The 20,092-nt window shown below is 36.8% G+C and overlaps 1 protein-coding gene across 4 annotated transcripts in view; it reads left to right on the forward strand.

Moving 5' to 3' along the window:
* PARP8 (poly(ADP-ribose) polymerase family member 8) overlaps positions 1–20,092 on the forward strand; it is a 178,754-nt gene that overhangs the window by 85,598 nt on the left and 73,064 nt on the right. For all 4 annotated transcript variants that reach the window (XM_059173947.1, XM_059173948.1, XM_059173946.1 and 1 more), the window contains one exon: positions 13,106–13,143. In XM_059173947.1, the coding sequence (XP_059029930.1) occupies positions 13,106–13,143 (38 nt within the window). The remainder of the gene's footprint in view (positions 1–13,105; positions 13,144–20,092) is intronic.

Consider the following 20,092-nt stretch of genomic DNA (forward strand, 5'->3'; position numbering starts at 1 on the left):
TCATTTTAGGTCACAAGTTCTATAAAATATGTGAATGTTACTTAAAATCCTAAGTAAATCATGCAAGTAGACACTTTGTAACAAAAAAATCATAAAACTAAGGCTATGTGCCTATGAGTTTTTAGTTTACATAGTTTGTAGATGTTCACATTAAAACATCTCATGTGGCTTAATAGGTTTGTGTACCAGTTAGGATGATTTTGGTTGTAAGAAACAACAACAAAAAAAAATATGTAAGTCTGGCTTAAAACAGTAAAAGGGAACACCTGAGTGGCTCAGTTGGTTAAGCATTTCATTCTCGATTGTGGCTCAGGCTGTGATTGCTCAGGTCGCGGGATTGAGCCCTACATGCGACTTCACACTGAGTGGGCTGAGTCTGCTGGTTTTTCTCCCTCTGCTCCTTCCCCAACTCACATGCTCTCTCTAAAATAAATAAATAAAATCTTAAAAAATTTTTTTATTTGTTCCTTGAAAAGTTCATTGATTGATAGTGAAATTTAGTTTTAGTTTGATCAGGCCTCCGCTTCCATTTCTGAAATTTCTGGGCTCAACCTTTCTCTGTTTACCACAGGTGTTAGAAGGCTCCCGGCTGAAGTTATGCTTATCTGATTGGCTTGTCCGTTTGCTCAGCAATTTTCTCCCCTGGGAGAAGGAATTCTCCTGCAAACCCAAGGACTTTCCTATGCATGCAGCCCAGAGGGGAAGGAGGGGAATGCATAATGAAGAGGTCCTCTACAGAATCATTTTTTATCTTCTCATACCTGAGTTTTGGGAAATGGGAAGGAGTTAATAAAGACGTCCGTTGATTTGTCTCCTCCCATTACACAAGCTTCTTTCTTCACTTATCATCTTCCCTGTGATCCTCTTGACAATCCTGAGAAGGAGATGTTATCTCACTTGCCAAATAAGCAGGAGGAGATTAGCCAATTCTTTTTCTCAGGCTCACAGGGCTTGTGAAGGCATATTCTAAAGTCTGTGTTCTTTCTTCTGTGCTCTTCAGGCTGTAAACTAAACCATAGTTGCTAAGTAATTTTGTGAGGAAGGTTATTCCAATTTGGAAGGTCAAAGGATTTATACATTTATTAATAAACATTCATCCCACAATGAATTACAGTGCTCCCACTATATACTGGATATATGGTAGGGGCTGGGAGGTTAAGGTGAGGAAAACAGAAGTGCCTTCCAATCCTATGGATTCAATGGGGGAAGGAGATGTTAATGTCATGCAAATGACTGTATAATTACAAACTATGAAATTGCTCTGGAGTAAGATCTAGGTCTGGCAGGAAGGACCACAGAGTTTCTTCCTACGAGGTGACTTTTGAGTTGAGATCTGAAGGATGAGAACAAGTTAAGCCAAAAGGGAGGAGAGCATTCCAGAGAGGGAATGTGGCATGCTAAGGAAGTGAAGGGGGTCCTTTGTGTTGTAGCCCTGGACAAGATAGGGATGAGACAAGTAGATAGATTACATCCTCCAGGGTCTCCGGGTGGTATTAAGAATTGTGCTTGATACTCCACAAGAAATTATCTTGGAAAGTACTGATCTTACATACTTTAAGGATTTGAGCAAGTTGCCTAGGTAGTATCTTAATATTGATTGCAGTTATCTCTCTGAATATTTATAGTATTTTCTTAAAACATGTTTTCTTGCCACAACAAAGCCTTACCTCATTTTTAGAATTATTTTATCATCTTCAGCTTTCCAGTCCTGGCTTGTTGTGTAAATCATTTGTAGCAGCTTTTTGTATGACTTGAACCTAGATGTAAAACAGTGATGGGAAAGGCATCTACATTTTAGTGAATATTTATCAAAAAGAGTGTTGAATTAGTTGCAAACTGCACAGAGGAGAAAAGTCCAGACGTTAAACTTTGGGGAGGAAATACGGAAATGATATTTATATATAATAAATTTAATGTTGGTGACTTGGCATGCTCTTTCCATTCGTCAGGTCTTGTTGACATTGAATTTGTGACCTCCTTTTTATTTTTGGTTATAATCAAGGAATAAAAGAGAAACAGAACTTTATTTAAATATGCAGTTGGCTCTTTGCTTTGACTAAGGGCAGTATAAAAGAAAAATTTTGTTCATGCCATATGGCATATTAATATCCCCAAAAGCATGCACCTGGTTACTAATCAAAGTTGAACTTGGGTCCTTCAAGTTCATCTCTGTTGAAAAGATGGTTTGCTTAAAATTCTAAGCATTTGACCTATCGTATAGTATTTAAGCATGGAGTTGCTGACTCAGCCAGTCTCTTGAAAGTCGCACAAATGAACACCATTACTTTAATCTTGTTACATCACTTGCTGAAAATACAACTTTAAAAATTGTCAAAATAAGCTTTGAAAGTAGGAACATATGTATTATTGAGTAAGTGTTTATCAGGCAAGCATCTTCACCCCTTAAACCTTTGTAAGGGTAATATCAATGGTCCTGCATCAACAGTTTATTTCATTGGCGGGAAAGATGCGTCTTCTCTACTGGGATGAGAGCTTAGTTCTCTTGCCTTGATGTTGAATGCTGCATAAGGGGGGCAGGGCGGGTGTATATGCGTGGTTGTCACTATAAGCCTGTTTCAAGCATGCTTGCTCCCAGCACAGAGCATATGATGTCCAGTAAGTTTCTGCTCAAACGTTTTCTTTATGACTTTCCTCTTCTGCCTAGGAGAACAGACATTTCCTTCTATACTTTCAAGATAGGAGTAGAGATAGGTTTCAAGATAGGTTAAATAAGGACTTTGCTGTGTAGTGGTCTCTGGACAAGTAAACTAGTACACTAATGATCAGTTTGAAATGCTAACACTTCTGCTTGTTTGTATTAAAAATAATTGTGATGCTTCCATTGTTTTGGAGCAAAGATCTTCCCCTCCATTGTGTCGCTGAATTTCAACTCAGGCCGTCAAGACTGGGAATAATGCAAGTATCACCTTCAGTATGTAGATTTGAAAATGAGAAATACAGAGAATACACGTGATCTGGGCATTCAGAACCCACGCTGTTCTGGGTATCAGAAAAAGCCTCTGAAGAGGTGACAGAAGAGCCTGACATTCCCATGCACAGTGGTGTGGACCCACAGGGGAGCTGTTGAGTATCATCATTTGCTGATTTTCGTCAAAGCTTTCAACACTTGCCAAAGCAGTACATTTTCTGTCAAGAACTGTCATGGTATATCCTCCAGTAATTTTGAGGGGAAAAAAATGATTTGTTTGTTGTTGTTTTTGTTTTTGTTATTTTTTTAAAATAAGCTACTGTGTCAAATCCCTGGGGATTTGAGGATGAAAATGTTTGGTCTGTACCTTAAGTCTAGAGATGAAGTTGGACATAGGGGAAGAAAACATCCATCTACCTGGATTGCTGGAGAAATTTCATAGGAAGTTGTCTTTGAGATTGAGTCCTGAGGGTAGAAGGGGGGGGGGGTGTGTTCCAGGAAACTAAGTCTATGTATAGGAGTAATAATAATGATAAAGATATTTACGGATAAAGCAGCTAATATTTATTGAAAACTTTGGAGTGCTTGGTTTCTTCTTTTTCTTTTCTTCAAAGTGTTTTACATGTATTAACCTGTCTACTCCTTATAGCAACCCTAAGAGACAGAAAACTGCAGATTGGAAACTGAGTCAGAGAGTGTTGTTTCCTGGCTCGTAGTCACACAGTTAATAATGGTGGAGCCAGGTTTCACATCCAGAGTCAGGGGCCACTTTCCTTTGTGTGAGTAAAATGACCTGTTCTGGAAATGGTAGAACTTGAAGGGGTTAGAAGCTCAGGTCTCTGGGTAGTTGTCCAGGTTTTGGCTGGTCAGAGAGTTCCATGGGTCAGATCATGAAGAGCCTTGAAGACACACTAAAGAATTAACATTAATATGTAGAATCAGTATCTGGTGGTTATTTTTGTTTTGTTTTGTTTTTTGAAAACAAGGTCTAGAGTTTACTTTCCTCAGAACCGCTTGGGGTGGTTTTTAGAAGTACGTAGTCCATAGAAGTACATAGTCCAGGTCCTGCTTCAAATCAACCACTTCAAACTTTCCCTGTTCCAGGAAGTGACCAAGCATCTGGCACTGTGATATGGTCAAATAGAAAGTAGATCTATAGTTCCTAATGGCAGGTGCTGCTATTAGTTGCCCCAAATTTCTTGGTATTTAATTTGTTGAGTTGAAAATTAATGTAAAGAAGGCAGTGAATTCTGCTTTGTATGAGTGGGGTTTAATTTGCTTGCAGAAGGGTCGTCTGGGTGGCTCAGTGGGTTAAAGCCTCTGCCTTCGGCTCGGGTCATGATCCCAGGTCGTGGGATCGAGCCCCACATCGGGCTCTCTGCTCTGCAGGGAGCCTGCTTCCTCCTCTCTCTCTCTCTCTGCCTGCCTTTCTGCCTACTTGTGATCTCTGTCTGTCAAATAAATAAATAAAATATTTTTTAAAAAAGAGTTAATTAATTTGCTTGCAGAATGTCCTATTGAAATGTGGGGGGAAATGAAAAAGCTGCCTACTTGGTTGAGAGGTAGGGAATTTTTGAGCCTTCTGCTCATGGCTGGTAGGAGACTCGTGGATATAGTTGAGATTACTCATGTGAAAAAATAGAGCAGTCAGCATTGAAATAGGAAAACAGCATGAAATGTGAAATATCAAAAGTCAAGATCTCGACTCAGAAGAGCATCTTAAAAAAATAAGAGGGGACCTAGGGAGGCATGGGATTCAGGAGCCACGAAAGGAGGGTTTCATGATGTCTCTGTTTTTATTAAATGTGCCTGAGAATTTATGTAAGAAAAGGACTAAGGAAAAAAAAAGACCAGTGCTATCGTGAAGAAGCAGAATTTTGGTGGGGTCCTAGGAGTGGACGTCAGGTTGGAATGTGCAGGTGCAAGTGGACAGGTGGCCAAAAGGGCTTAGATGACTCTTGGCAAAATTTTGATTTGAAGAAGGCAGGTGGAGTGATAATTAGAAAAGGTTACAAGGTAAAGGGAGAGCTTAAACATTACTAGCTCCCTCCCCCTCCTGTTACGTTTCATACTTATTACAAAGATTAAAAAAATACAGATACAAAAAATAAAGTTTCCCTTCACCCAATAAACAAAAGATAATAAATGTTGAAATTTGTCCACATTTTTCTAGCCATGCTTCTATCAGTATATATTTGTATCAAATAAATATGTATTTACATATTTTTAATGCAAATATGTTGCAGCTGTCTAATTTTTTGTATGTATCTTAATGTATTAGAAACACGTGTCTCTTTAGTTACAATATCATTTTATGCCATTACTTTTTCACAGTTACCTGGTGTTATGTCCTATATGTATATATGTGTATATGTATATAAAATAGTGTATGTAATCCTATTATTGGTATTTTTGTTTTTCTGGGTACTTCTTCATTTTAATAGTGCTACCATTAATATCTTTGCAAGTGAATCTTTTCATACTTCCATAATTACACTTTTTTTTAAAATTAATTTCAAATTGTGGAACAAGTTCCCAAATGGAGCCATCATTTATGGCATCTGTAAATCAACTAGATGGATTAGTCTTAGATAAAAGAAGAGACATTTCCATCTTCCTGGGTGTAAGGAGAAAAGTGTTAACTTACAGGTGGGTTGGCGGGTGAAAGAAGTGATAGAATGCCGAGACAGAGTAGCCATATGATGACCTGTTTTAATGCGGATAATTGAAAGGGCGAATTGTTACGGGATGCTAGGAAGTTGTGAGGGGTTGAAAAGTCTACCGAGAAGAAGATGCAGAAGAGGTTATGAGGGCTTATTGAGCAAGGCTGTTGGAGCTGGGATGGGGCACCATATGTCTATAGTGGGTTCAGATGCTTTGGATCCATTGTCCTCTCCAGCAGCATTCAAAGCCCAGATTGGGAGGGAGTTGAGACGTGTCCTTTCTACAGTCTGGTGGTTCTAGGCCTGGTGGATAGTCTGCACGGGCAAAATTGGGGTACAGAATGAAGGAGTTGAAGATGGTGTGGGGAGAACGGTTAAGCCTCTACAGTCACATAAAGAAGGAAATGAAGCTGGAAGGGCCTATAAAGAACACAGAGAGTGAAAAAAAAAAGCACATGGGGATTGGTGGGTGTCAGGGAGTAGGAATAAAGGAGTGAGGACTGAAAAGTTATAAAATTGTGGCTAAAAAGTGGGACACTGGGTTGAGATTTTAGAAGGAGAGCAGTTATGCTTCAAGCCAAGGTTCAAGGGGTATCCTTGGATTTCGTGAGCTAAAATTAAGGAAGGATGAGGTCATGGAACCATATGCAGCTTAACGTTGTCCATATGGATGTGGGTGATGTGAGGATTTTTAAGTGAAGAGAAAGAGAGTGCCCTAGAAATTCCTAATCCTGGATAAATGACAGAACAATTGGTAGCGAATAATGGTAAATGAGCTTGTTGACTTGGATATTTAGAAAATGTTTATGCAAGATAAAAATGATAATGAGTGTGCTAGTGAATATTTTGGGAAGTAAATGGCATCAAAATAGCAATTGGGAGCTGCTAGCATGCCAAGTCACCTTCTGGCTTGAGATACAAGAGTTGGTTGTGGAAATGAATGGTTGGACAGTATCTTTTTCATCCTGTAACACTGAACACTGGCAAAGAGGTGCCGGAGGGAATTGTCTTCTGGTAAGTTCCCAGGGCTTCTGGGAATAGGCTAGGGAACACATATCGTCAGGTCTAAGCTGTTGTCTTGCAAGCAAATGCGAACGTACAGAGTTGAGGCCTATAGCCATAAGTGTATAGCTCCAGCGGAGAACTGTGGGCCAGGAGCTGCCCTTTGGTTAGTTTTTGCATTTTGCTTTTTCTTATGTAAATTTTAAAAGTGATCTAACTGGGAAAGAAAAGCTCCCTAAGGATAGGTTTATCAGAGAAATTGTTCTAGAGAGTAAAGTAAAAGACAGAATGAAATATTGGGTTTTGCTTGCTGGGTGTAGATGAAAAAGTACGAGCTCAGAATCCAGGACTCTTGAGTTTGAGGGGACAGAAACATTTTGGGACCCACTTGTAAAATACAGCTACTGAATCCGGTACCGCCGAGAGGTCTAAATCTAAAACAATTTCCTCTTCAGATCCGAGTTCCCTCCCCTATTATGTTAAAACTGCCATTTTCCTGAGCTCTCTACTATTCCTAAAAAAATTTTTAGGGGTGCCTGGATGACTCCGTTGTTAAGCTGCTGCCTTTGGGTCAGGTCATGATCCTGGGGTCCGGGCACTGGGCTCCATGCTCAACGGGGAAGCCTGTTTTTCTCTCTCCCACTCCCCCTGCTTGTGTTCCCTCTCTCATTGTCTCTGTCATATAAATAAATAAAATCTTTTAAAGTTTCTTTAAAAAATTTTGTTTTTCTTCGATTTGTGAACTTGGAAACTAGCTCTAAACTCCCTTTATTCATACTTTGCAGGCATTTTGGAAGAAATAGGATGGTAATGGGGTGAGCGGTGAGGTTAGGTATAAGAATGAACTTATGAATGCTTTTAATTACACAAGAAAACAAATGTAGAAACAAAATACAGGATCTGGTCGATAACTGAACATCTGAGGACATCCCCTCCCCCCTCCCCCCCAACCCTTGCCCCTGTCCCCACCCTTGAACTCCTTCAGAAGCTCTTGACAGTAGAGCTAGAGGTCTTTGGTAGGGATAGTTGCTTTCAGAGGAATAACAAGTGGAAGCAGCTATTTTATTTAAGAAATGATTGAAGTTATAGAAATAGTTTAGAGATTCCAGTCTTAAATTTGTGATATTAAGAACCCAGCGTGGGGGGAAAAAGAGACGCCCGGGTGACTCAGTCGGTTAAGCCGCTGCCTTTGGCTCAGGTCGGGACCCCAGGGTCCCAGGATTGAGTCCTGCAGCAGACTCCTTTCTCGACGGGGAGTCGGCTTCCTCCTCTGCCTGCTGCTCCCCCTGCTTGTTCTCTCTCTCTTTCTCTCTCTGACAAATAAATAAAGAAATAAAATCCCAACAAACCAAACCAAACCCCAGCACTGTGTAGTATATGCAGTATATAACGAACATGGAGTGACCAGCTAACTTCCTCTACAAAGCATCTCAGTATAGTTGTGGTTTAGAAGCCTCCTCTAAAACTTTGCAGGCATCTTTTTTTCCTGAATCAGAATTCAGAGCTTGCTCCAGCTTTCTCTTCCTGCTCTCGTTCACTTTCCTGTTCACTTCCTCATGATAATTTCGCCTGCTTTAGTATTTAATATGTACGGTTCATGCTACCCTTACTCCTCTACCTATTCAGCTTGGTTCTTTGCTTCCCCCCACTCCCTGTGCTGCTCCCCTCACCCCCCGCCCTACCTGTTAGGTCCTTTAGCTTAATCATCCATGTCTGCTTGTACTAGATTGTTCCCCTAAGAACTTTGTAAGCCCCAGAGTGAAACTGATTTGGATTTTACAGCCCTGGTGATTTTCCTTCTGGTGTACTACCAAGAAAATGCTATATAGCACAGGAGCTGATGAGTCATTTTGTAGGGCTTTTGCTTTCTATTTTGTGTTTGAAAAATTAGGTATGATCCCGAACGTGGAAATGTTTCTTAAAATCAGGAGGATAATAGAACTGTAATATAAGATCATCAGTGTTAGTTTTGGTCTCTGATTAATGTAATATATTGTGATTTTTGAGTAACTTGAGTTCCCCAATAAGCATTCATTCATGTGAAATTTCATTTTTGTACATTTTCATTGCTTGTACTGGAAGCTGACTAGAATTACTTGGCACCTGCTGCTCTGTGTCTGGTGTTATTCTGGGGACCTTACACCTGTTAAACCATTAAATCATCACAGCAGGCTTGTACTGTAGGTCCGGATTCTCCCATTTTACTGAAAAGAGATCGAAGCCGAGCGTATTGAAGTAACTTTTCATAATGCCTCTCAGCTAGTAAGGCTCAAAGCTGGAATCTGATCTCTGTTTCTGTGGCCCCGATTACAACAGGCTCCCCAGTTGGAGATAAACATGGGAACGTATTAAGGCTTCCTTTTGGATTTGGACAGTCATACGGATGAGAAATGAAGCCAACTCCTATTGGTTGAGATGGTAGTCTGTTGGGAATTAATTCAGCTTAGTATTGAGTGCAATCTCTGGCAAGATTCCAGGCTTCTATCACATAGTTCTGCTGGATGAAGGATTGCCTTGATATCAATAATTTCATTTCTACATAGTAGAGTTCCGTTGCCTAAGGGGTTGACTTGTGGGAAAATAAATTCATTGAGGTCATAGTGTGTGTCTCCCCCTGTTTATCTGAAGCATCGCTGGCATGGTTATTTTATCTTCTAATTCCTGGCATTTGATTCAGGGCCATGATTTCCAAAGCTGGTCCCTTGGCTGGCCTCCACCATCTGCCATTTGTTGCCGCCTTCTTCTCCCTGTTACATACCCCCCAACCCCCACCACTGATAGTGGCTTCTGAATCCAATCTCCCACTTCTTCACTTAATCCTAAATATTGTCAACCCTAGTGATTTTTTCACAATACTAACTTTGCATTCAAATGCTATTGTGCTTCATGTCATACTCTGTGATTCCCTTTATATAATGTTCTTGAAATGACAAAATTATAGAGATGGAGAATTGATTAGTGTCTGCCTGGGGTTAAAGATGTTGGGATGAAGGGAGACAGGTTTGACTCTAACGAGGATAGCATGAGGAAAATCCTTGAACGATTAAATAGTTCCGTATTTTGATGTATGATAGTGAGTACATGATGCAAACGTGATAAAATAACATAGAACTATATGCAAACTTTATCTAATGTCGATTTCCTGTTTTTGTTATTGTACTATTGGTATATAACATGTAATTAACGGGAAAACCTGGATAAAGGCTACATGAGACCTCTCTATCTGTGCAATTTCATGTGAACCTTTAATTATATAAAAATAAAAAGTAAAAAAAAAAACTATTGTGCTTTAAAATGTTTAAGTTCCTTTGTCTGTCATATTGGTTATGTTTTATATTCTTTGCTTCCTCTTACATTAATCATAAAAAATCATCTCCTGATTTTTTTTCTATCGAAATCATAGTTAAACATTGACATAATATTTCTCTTTTATCGGGTTACCAAGAAATGCTTTTTGAATTAATTAAACAATGAAATATACTTGATGAAAGAACAGTATATCAGTAGTTGGTCTCATTACTAACCATCTTGTTTTCCTATTCACTTCCTTATTCATTCTTGCCTTTGTGTCATTTCTTTCCAAGGACTAAACAGCATACCAGGGGTTTGATCTGAGGAGTCTGGAAGACTTGGGGTTGCCTGAAGGGGTTGCACAGCCTGTGGCCACAGTCACATAGCCCTAAATCCACTCACAAATTCTAAAATTAGTCCTAAACTCTAAAAATAAGTCCTCCTTGAGGCCTTAAGACTTAGTGTTATAAGAGCCAGATGAGCCAGGAAACCAGGATATGAACTATGGTGAAACACAACCGTCCTTCCACTCATATTTACTAAGACTAGTTTTATAGTGCAGAGTACGATCTTTCTTGGTGAACGTTCCATTCATGCATACCTGAAAAGAAAAAGATACTCTGCAGTTATAGTTGGGTTTTCTTTTGTGTTTTTTGTTTTTAAAATGAAAATCTGTTCAGATCTTCCATGTCTTTAATGATTTTTAGGGGGTTGTCTTGTTGTACTAATTACTCACACTATGATTGTGGAGTTGTCCCTTTCTCCCTTTATCTGTCAGGTTTTGCCTCATGTATTTTGAAACTCTGTTGTTAGGCGCATACACATTTTTTATTGTTGTGCCTTCAACCCGACAAATTCACCATTTGATCATTTTGATCTCTTTTTATCTTTATCTTGAAGTTTTTGTTATTAATTTAAACACTTGAGTCTTATGCTGACTCTTTGCATGGTATAAATTTCCCCCCTTTACTTCTAATTATATTTAATGTGGATCTCTGAAAGACAGCCTAGGATTGGATCTTGTGGTTTTGTTTTGTTTTTAAACCATTCTGGCCATCTTTGCCTTTTTATTCAGTGTAATTCATCCATTAGCGTTAAAAGCAATCCTTATTACAGTTAGGGTCAGGCACCATTTACTGTTTGTTTTTTATTTGTTCCTTCTGTGTTTTGTTCCTCTGTTCTTGCCTTTTTCTGGATTAAACATTCTAAAATGATTTTAGAATTCTTTCATCTAGTTATTGTTTTTTAAGGGGTTTTTTTGTGCTTGTTCTAGGGATTACAGTGTATCCTTAATTTTTCTTAGGGTTATTGTTTAGGGTTAGTATTACAATGTTTTATTTAAGATGTAAGAATCTGGAAACTGTATATGACCATTTAACCCCTCCCTGATATCATGCTATAATTGTCATGTGTATTACATGTTTTATAAATCCCACAGTGAAGTGTTAGAATCTTTAAACAGTCATATATTTTTAAAACATTAAAAGAAAAATTACAACTTCTGGTGCTCTCCATTCCTTCTGGACATTTGATTTTCTGATATCATTCACCTGGAGAACTTTGGGATTTTTTTCTACTTTAGATTTGCTAGGACAAATACCCACAGTTTTCTTTTATGTATAATTTTAAAAATTTATCTTCATTTTTAAAGATCTATGGCCTGGGTTCAGCCTTACCTTCCCTCCCCTAGCTCTTCATCATTGTACTCTCCACTGTCCTCCATTTCTTATGAAAACATTGGTTCTTACTGTTTTCCTGTATGTAATGTGTCAAATTTTTCTCCTCTTTTAAAAATGTTTCCTTATATTTGATTTTCAGCGCTTTGACTCTGTGTAGCTGGATGCAGCTTTCTTTGCACTTGCTCTGTTCAGGGTTTTCTGGGCTTCTTTAGTTTGTACATTGGTCTTTCACCCAAACTGGGAAATTTTCAGCTTTTTATCCCCTATATTTTTCTCTCTCTATTCACTTCCTGAAACTTTAGTAATACAAAATGTTTGCTCTTTCTACTGTCCCACAAGACCCTGATCATCTGTTTCTTCTTCTTCAGATCGGATTTTCCTTTCTTGTTTCCTTAAGCATATTTATATTAACTGTTTTAACATCCCTGTGGGCTAATTCCAGCACTTGGGTCAAACTTCCACTTGACTATAGGTTAGATTTTCCTGCTTCTTCCTATGTCAAGTAATTTGGGTTGTATTTAATTCACTTTGTGAATAATACTTTGCATGGACTCTATTCTGTATGTTCCTTCAAAGAGAATTGATTTTTTTTTTTTTTTTTTTTTTTTTTTTTTTTTTTTTTTTTGTCTTAACAGCCAGTTAATTTGGCTGAATTTAAACTAAATTTTGACTTTTCTCTGGCAGGCAGCAGTTCCCCTGATCCATTCAGAAAGCTAATATTGAACAAGTGCTTGAGAGTCATGCACCATAATAGGTGACTGTGTTAAAAATAAAAATAGACATGGACTCTTACCTCAAGAGACTTACAGTCTAGCTGATCGAGATAGGAAAGTGAACAGATAAGCATGGTAACTTTTAATACGTCACTGAGATAATATCTGGAAGCAGTCAGGTTACTGAGAAAGGAGTTGTGAAATTGTTAAAATGTAATTTAAAAACTATTTTTAAAGCAGTCCAATCCTTCTGAGAACAGGAGATCATTTATTTATTACATACCATGATGTGGCTGATGAATAACTATTAGTTCCACTGGCATCCTGTTGTTAATTCTTTGAGGGAAAGGACACAGGACGTGTTTCAAAAGCACAGTATATTGTGGGGAAGCAGTATTAAAAATAAATGCTTAGATTCTGAACTGCCGTACCAAATAGGAGGAATACTTTATGTTTGGTTTTAAAAAAAAAAGATTTGATAAAATCTGAGCGAATGACACATATGGTCATAGCTTAAGGAATATTTGATATTGCTGAGATTAAAAAGACCTATCTATACTAAAGATACCATTGTTGGGAGAAAGATATTTCAAAAACCGTTTATACTCACAGAAAATATATCTTAAAATCCTGTAAGTTTCCTGTGTCAAATACCAAGGAGGTTTTTTGGTTTATACTTATATCTGTACTCATATCTATAAAAATGAATGTCTGTACTATATCTATAAAAATGAATGGGTAATGTGAGGTTGGTTTTTATTTTGTAAAAACATTTCCTTCAGTGGTAATTTGAGCCTTTCTTTTCTCTTTTTCCCCCTGTTTTAACAGTGTATCCTATTCAGTACATGTGTCTGAAGATTACCCAGGTATGCTTTTCTACTTTCTATTTTTTTATTACAAATACTCGTGTCATGATTTCTTTGAATGTTTCTTTCTTCTGGAGATCAGGAATGTATATAAATATATCTAAGAGTGAAACGTTCACAGGAAAAGACTTGCAGATCTAGAAGAATTCTTTTGGTTGCCTGTGAGATGCATGTCACCCTGCGAAGCAGTCTAAAATCAAAATACTTTCCTGATGAAAAGTCATGTGCTTGAGCCCGTGTGATAGCTTCTGCCTGTGTATGCTTATATCATTATAAGCAAAACAAAGAGACCTGAACTGGTTTAGTTGTTGGATTTGCAACATCATTTGGCTTTTCGTAATGTAAACAGAATAGGTAAGAAGAGCAGCTAAACTAATAGCTAAAAAGAACAATAGCTAAGAATAAGCCTGTCATTTTCCTAAGTATATAAATGATTACACATTTCTCATAATAATCCTATGAGATTGTTACCATAATATCACCATTTTCCTCCTGAATGGTGACACACCTAGTAAGAGGAAGAGTTGAGACTTGAACCCAATAGTCCAGAACCTACGAACTATACCTTTGGACTAGACTGGGTATCTGGTATATACACGGTTATTCTCACTGTGTGTCTGTCTCCTGAAATGAATTAGAAGGCCTACAGACTTGTCCCTAGAAGACAGAATGTAAGAACACTGCAGATCCCTTTTTCTGTAAATCAGACCAGTGTTTTTCTTCTAGGCCTTGGTCAGTCCTATTTTCTAGACACATGTCACTTCATAGAGCCCAGGTTGTGGATGCAAACATTTCAGTCACAACAATGTGAAGATATAAACAAGATATTCCTCTTTACTATTTTCCTCACAAGTGATATCTATAATTATATTTTGAATAAGAGCATAAGGATTGCAGAAAAAATACACCTTGATTAGTTTACCCTCAGAGCAAAGAGTATAATGCAGGAATCTATTGTTTATATATTTTGTGGCAAAGAACAGCAACTCTCTCTCCTACATTCTGACTTACTCAAATCAGACGGTCACCAACTATACTGTTGTGATCCGCAAGTATCATAAATTAGGATCAATTCTTATTCAAATCTAGCCATTTTATTCACACACTATGCATGATTTGGATCATATTTTTCTATGTAAAATTACTACGTTGCTATAACTAACTTTGATTATATGTACTTGTAGTATTTTTAAAAAATAATTAGTTCATAAGGTAGTATGAAGATCTCCCTTCTTTAACATTTAGGCTAGGATTTTTTTTTTAATTTTTAATTTTTTATAAACATGTAATATATTTTTATCCCCAGGGGTACAGGTCTGTGAATTGCCAGGTTTACACACATCACAGCACTCACCATAGCACATACCCTCCCCAATGTCCAATACCCCACCCCCCTTCTCCCAACCTCCCTCCCCCCAGCAACCCTCAGTTTGTTTTGTGAGATTAAGAGTCACTTATGGTTTGTTTCCCTCCCAATCCCAATTCTTCTCCTACCCCCTTAACCAACCATGTTGCATTTCCACTTCCTCATATCAGGGAGATCATATGACAGTTGTCTTTCTCCGATGGACTTATTTTGCTAAGCATGATACCCTCTAGTTCCATCCACATCGTCGCAAATGGCTAGGCCAGGATTTTTTGTGGCAGTTTGCATCATGCATTTAATCATGCAGTTTTTAATAATGTCAAATGTTACATTTAAGAATAATTTCGTAGGGGTGCCTGGGTGGCTCAATTGGTTAGGTGTCTGCCTTTGGCTCAGGTCATGATCCTGGGGCCCCATGTGAGGCTCTCTGCTCAGGGGGGAGTCCATTTCTCCTCCTCCCTCTGCCCCTCCCCCTGCTCATGCTCTCTCTCTCTCTTTCACTCTCACTGTCTCAAATAAATAAATAAATCTTTTAAAAAAAATACCATGGCTAACATTAACAAAAATAAATAAAAATAATTTTATAAATCATAAACTCCCTTACAATTATTTTGCTATGATCACCACACGTGTTAAGCATAGTATTGTTTAGACTATCGTATAGTTTTACAAGCGGGGTTTATTCATTATTAAAGAGATGCTTATTTTTTGATAGTACTATATAAAGTGTTCTAGGCAGATTTCATTAGAAGTAGCAAGACAAAATAAAATATTTATGAAGAAAAATTTTTTGTAGTTGATTTTGCAGTCAACTCTTGCCCTTGTGATATTTTTGATGCTTGAGTGTTTGCCAAATAAGTATGTTAGGAAAATAAAAGTTAACCTCACTATCATAGATAATTATAATTATTGTACTTCTCATCTGAGGCAGCTCCTAGAGATGTCAATCATGAGAGGACTTTAGTTAGGGTGATAGAAAGAATGCCACAAATCAAAACCCATCTTGATGACAGTGAATCATTCTGTAACACAAGAAATAGGGCAGAAGATGCCTTTGGTAAACCAAGCGAACAAAATGTTTAGCTCCATCTTGTGGCCAAGAGGTATCATGGACTTTTTCTCGCCTTGGTGTGAGGGAGCCCCTCTAAAAATGCAATATACAAAAATTGAAACTTGCTACAAATTGGTTATTATTTGTGGTTTTTTTTTTTCCTTTTAAACAAATTCCCATCTTGGATAAAGTCTGTAGTAAATCTGCAATATAATTTCATTTTTAAATATAAAAGGAGTGTAGATAAAACAAAAGTGTGGGTGAGAGAGATTTGTACATTTGGGCGTAGGATTTTGAATTGGTTGATGTGACGAACCAGTACACTGTGTACTGAGTATTTCCATATACATAATTGAATTTACTTTAAATGCCAGTTTGTGTATAAGCAGAACAGAGGCTATAATGACATTTTGTACTTGAAGAAATATGCCAAGAAAGGTTAAATAGTATTTCCCAAGGACATGTAGTTTGGTGGTAAAAACCAATTCTATGTATTTTTATGGAGCTTCCTTCAAAGTGAATATTACCATGATAATATTTCCCCATGATTAAATTTTAATCTACATTTATTTGTACCAACATTTCAGTTCATACACTTGATTTCTCAGGTAGATAATATTGTATAAAAATTACCTGTTTACTCTCCCTTTCCAATAATCATCCTTGTGTTTTTTTTGTCCCATTACCTGCTAGAACTTCCAGAATATTTTTAGTAATTGATATGAAAGTTGGCAGCTTTGTCCTCTTTTTTCAAAATTAATGATTATATTTCCATCTGCTTTCAGAAAACTACTTTTCTCATTTACCAAGCTTTTTGTTTTTGAATCACTATTAAGTCTTTATCAAATTCTTGTTTAACATCTGTTGAGTTATCATACATGATTTCTCCTTTAAACAACAAGGTAACGAGTTATATTATTAGTATATATCTTAATGTTGATCTTTAAGAATTAGATGTACTTTGTTATACACTTTGTCATTAAGGACTTGACATTGTACATGGTCTTTGTCATTTGACAGAACATGCAAGCCAATCTCTCTGAGCCTGGTATTTTTGGGGTTTTTTTAGGGAAAGTTCTGGGATTAATAATTATTTTTCTGCCATGATTATTACCTGTTCCGATTTTCTGTTTCTTAGTCATTTCTAAGCATGTGTTCTTCTTGAAAGCTCACTATGTTGGTGAAATGTTCAACTTTTCAGCAAGAAGTTTGCTTATAGTATTCAGTATATGTCAGTATATACAGCTGAAAATCTTGTGCATCTCTATGGCTATTTCTCCTTTCTTCTTTCTGTTGTTTTTACATTTGTTCTTGCCTTTTCTCCCTTTGATTTTTCTTCTCTGGAGTTTTACCTACTGTAAAATCCTTTCAAACAAATAGCTTTTACTTCATTTTTAATTTCTGAATGCAGTAATCTTGATAGTACTTTTGTTAATTCCTTCTGCTATTGTTCCTCAGCCATTTTTTTTTTTCTCCTTTCCTACTTTTCCTGGATTATATGGTTGACTGATTAGTTCATCATCCAAGTTTGAAAATTTGGAACTTTCTTTGTCCTGTGGAAATGTATGAGAATAATTCTTCAAATTCAGGATTATGTCACTCTGTTTCTCTCCTTAGGAAGGAATTTACCATTTTACAATTTTAATCATTTACTAACCTGTGTCATCTTTTGAAATCAGTCACAGTTTTGTTTTTTGTGAACAAAGAGGGTCTTTGTTGAGTGTTAAGTACACCTTAAATAACATGGATATAAATGCAATGCTAAATGATATGTTGGTTCTTTAAAATAAAGTGAAGAAATAGTCCTTTTCGTTGACTTGTATTTCCTTATGTCATTTATACTGCAGACAGATTTTTGCTTTTTGAAAGTAAGTATATTACAAGTCACAGATAATTGGCTCTCCTGTAATAGAACAGCAGAGTTTTTTCTCATCAATTCCCACCTTTAATTAGGAGGCTCACCTTACTGGTGGGTGTGACTCTCTCATCACTTTTACATGCTTTACAACATCCTGCAGCTGTTGAGTGACAATTTTTTGGCATTAGAAAAGCATAGCAAAGCATTGATGTTTGGAGTCAGACGGTTTCACTACTCACTAGTCATGTGTAATTTTAATTACTTAAATAATTTGGGCCAATGGCTTAATTTCTCTGAGCCTTGGTTTCCCCATCTTTAAAACAGGGATGATAAATGAGTGGCTTGAAGGTTGACAAGAAGCACATGAATAGTATACATGAATGTCAGGGGAGACATTCCGATTTTATTATAAAACCAATATAATTATAATTATATAAATTACATAGTAATGAATCCTGGAATGACTTGGCTTAAATTCTGTTGCATTTGAAATAGAGTGAAAACAATAGTTCAGGAGATGCTTTTTCATAGCTTTCTACCTATTTCTCACCAGTTGTCCATGAGCATTCCACTGATGCTTGCGGAGTCTGGTAGGGCAGGGAAGAGAAAATAGTCATACTGTTAACAGCCTATAATAAAGATCTTGAGGGCCTCTGTTCTTTACACATTAAAGAAACCAACTATCCCCAGAAGTTTCAAAAAAAAGAAAAAAAAATTGGCAGCTCTGGAGTTAAGTGGGCGAATTCCAGAGGAGGAATTTGAGTTTGAAAACATTCTATTCTGTCACTGACTCATTCTGTTACCTTAAGTACATTCTTTATTCTTTTTATGTCCTACTTTCTCATGTCTAAACAAAGATGATGTTATTATTACAGATGTCAAAATAGTTTGAGGAAGGTTTAGAAATGATTATTTAAACAACAACAAAAAAAGAAAACATAGAGTTCATTCATACGGCTGGGACGATCCTCAGAACACATCAGCAAATCTTCATTTTTAGAACTGAGCCAACCGTGGCTTAGTTAGAAAGGACTGATAGCTAGTTGGCAGCTGGGTCTAGACTTTATGTGCTTTGTCTGCTTTCCTGTATTTCTGTTCTTCACTTGGGTATATACCCCTTTGATCTGGCCTATTATGTTGTAATGATGATTTAATAGATATTGTCTTGAAACCTGAAAACGTTTTGGCTTGGGTAAATTAAGCCGAAAACAGAAGCTGGAAGTGTTCTAATGCCTAAATACTGATCAAAATACAAGCTGGGAGAAAATCTCTTAGAAAATGATATGTTTGCCTGCATAATCCTGTCTTTGGGTATTATGCAACATGTATTCACCAAATTATATTCTCTTGAATCAAAGCTGACTGCCTTCCAGTATCAACACTATGTAAACCATTTCTTTAAACTGAGTTATTCACTTCCCCATTTTCGTAAACAGAAAGCCCTAGTTTACTTGCGTCTCGAAGCTGTAGTAAAATTTTCCTTGTTCCATGACCTTGAGATACTGTGTGATACTGTGTCCATTTTATGGATTTTTCTGGATCTCCCCTTCTGGTTGGTGGTCAGCTATTAATTCTGTTGCTCTAATCCACACTTCTAATACCCCTTTTTTTCCATAAGTTTGCTTCACGGAATCCACTGTGCACAGGGAGAATCTAATTCAGTTGATTCTGTACCAGATAACTTGGAATCAGTGAGACTCTCAATGAGGGTTTAAGAAATTTAAATACTGGCTTTGATAGAGGGGTTTTGATCCCTACCTCAGAGTATGAGGTTACTGAAAGAAGAGACTCCAGATAAACGATTGAAGTCTCAATCAATATGACAATAATTAAAATAAGTTTAATAAGTTTAATTAAAATAAATAAAATAAATTAAAATAAATGAATAAATAAATTAAGTTTAATTAAAATAAGTTTATCTTAAATCCGTTTCTTAATCTGTGGTCCCGCTTGATCAGCACAAAAATCTCACACCCACCTTGATGCCATTTGAAAAGAAAACAAGGCAAAATTTGCAATTAAAAAAAAGTAATGGGGCAAACATGTTGTGTTTCAAATCTAATCCACACTCATGTCCTCTTTATCTTCCAGAATAACTATGAAAGCGTTGTGTCTGTTGAACATCTTTTGTGGCTTCGCTGTGACTACATATAGCTCTCACTGACTCACTACCCTAGGTCTAAAAACAGTGCAGATGTTTCTTTGGAAATAAAGTAATGACTTTGATATCTATCAATTAAAGATGATATTATGACTGTGCTGACACAATATTATGAAAACTTGGCTCAAGATCTTTTGTCATGTACTCAGTTGTTAGAATGCTCATTTCCTTTTGCAGAAACTGATACAGGTTTCTCTTGTTTGTTGGGAATATTTAATGCTTTTTATTTTTATATTCTGTGTATTTTATACAACACTGATGAGAGTATTACAGGACCACTATTAATGACTTGGTGTTTGTTAAAACAGCTCTCTCCCTGTACTTCTCAAGGAACCAACTAAAATAAGTGGCTGTGTGTTATATTATATTACCATATATGTGAAAGTTGATATTTATTAGGAGAAAATCATAAATGTATAAAATAAAAAATGAATAAAAAAATTAAGTAAGCTGTGGAATAATTTAATGTCCTATGACTGCAACTCGTATAGTATTATTTAATGAAAATTAATT

Source organism: Mustela lutreola, chromosome 5, assembly GCF_030435805.1.
Source record: "Mustela lutreola isolate mMusLut2 chromosome 5, mMusLut2.pri, whole genome shotgun sequence".
NCBI classification, from domain to species: Eukaryota; Metazoa; Chordata; class Mammalia; order Carnivora; family Mustelidae; genus Mustela; species Mustela lutreola.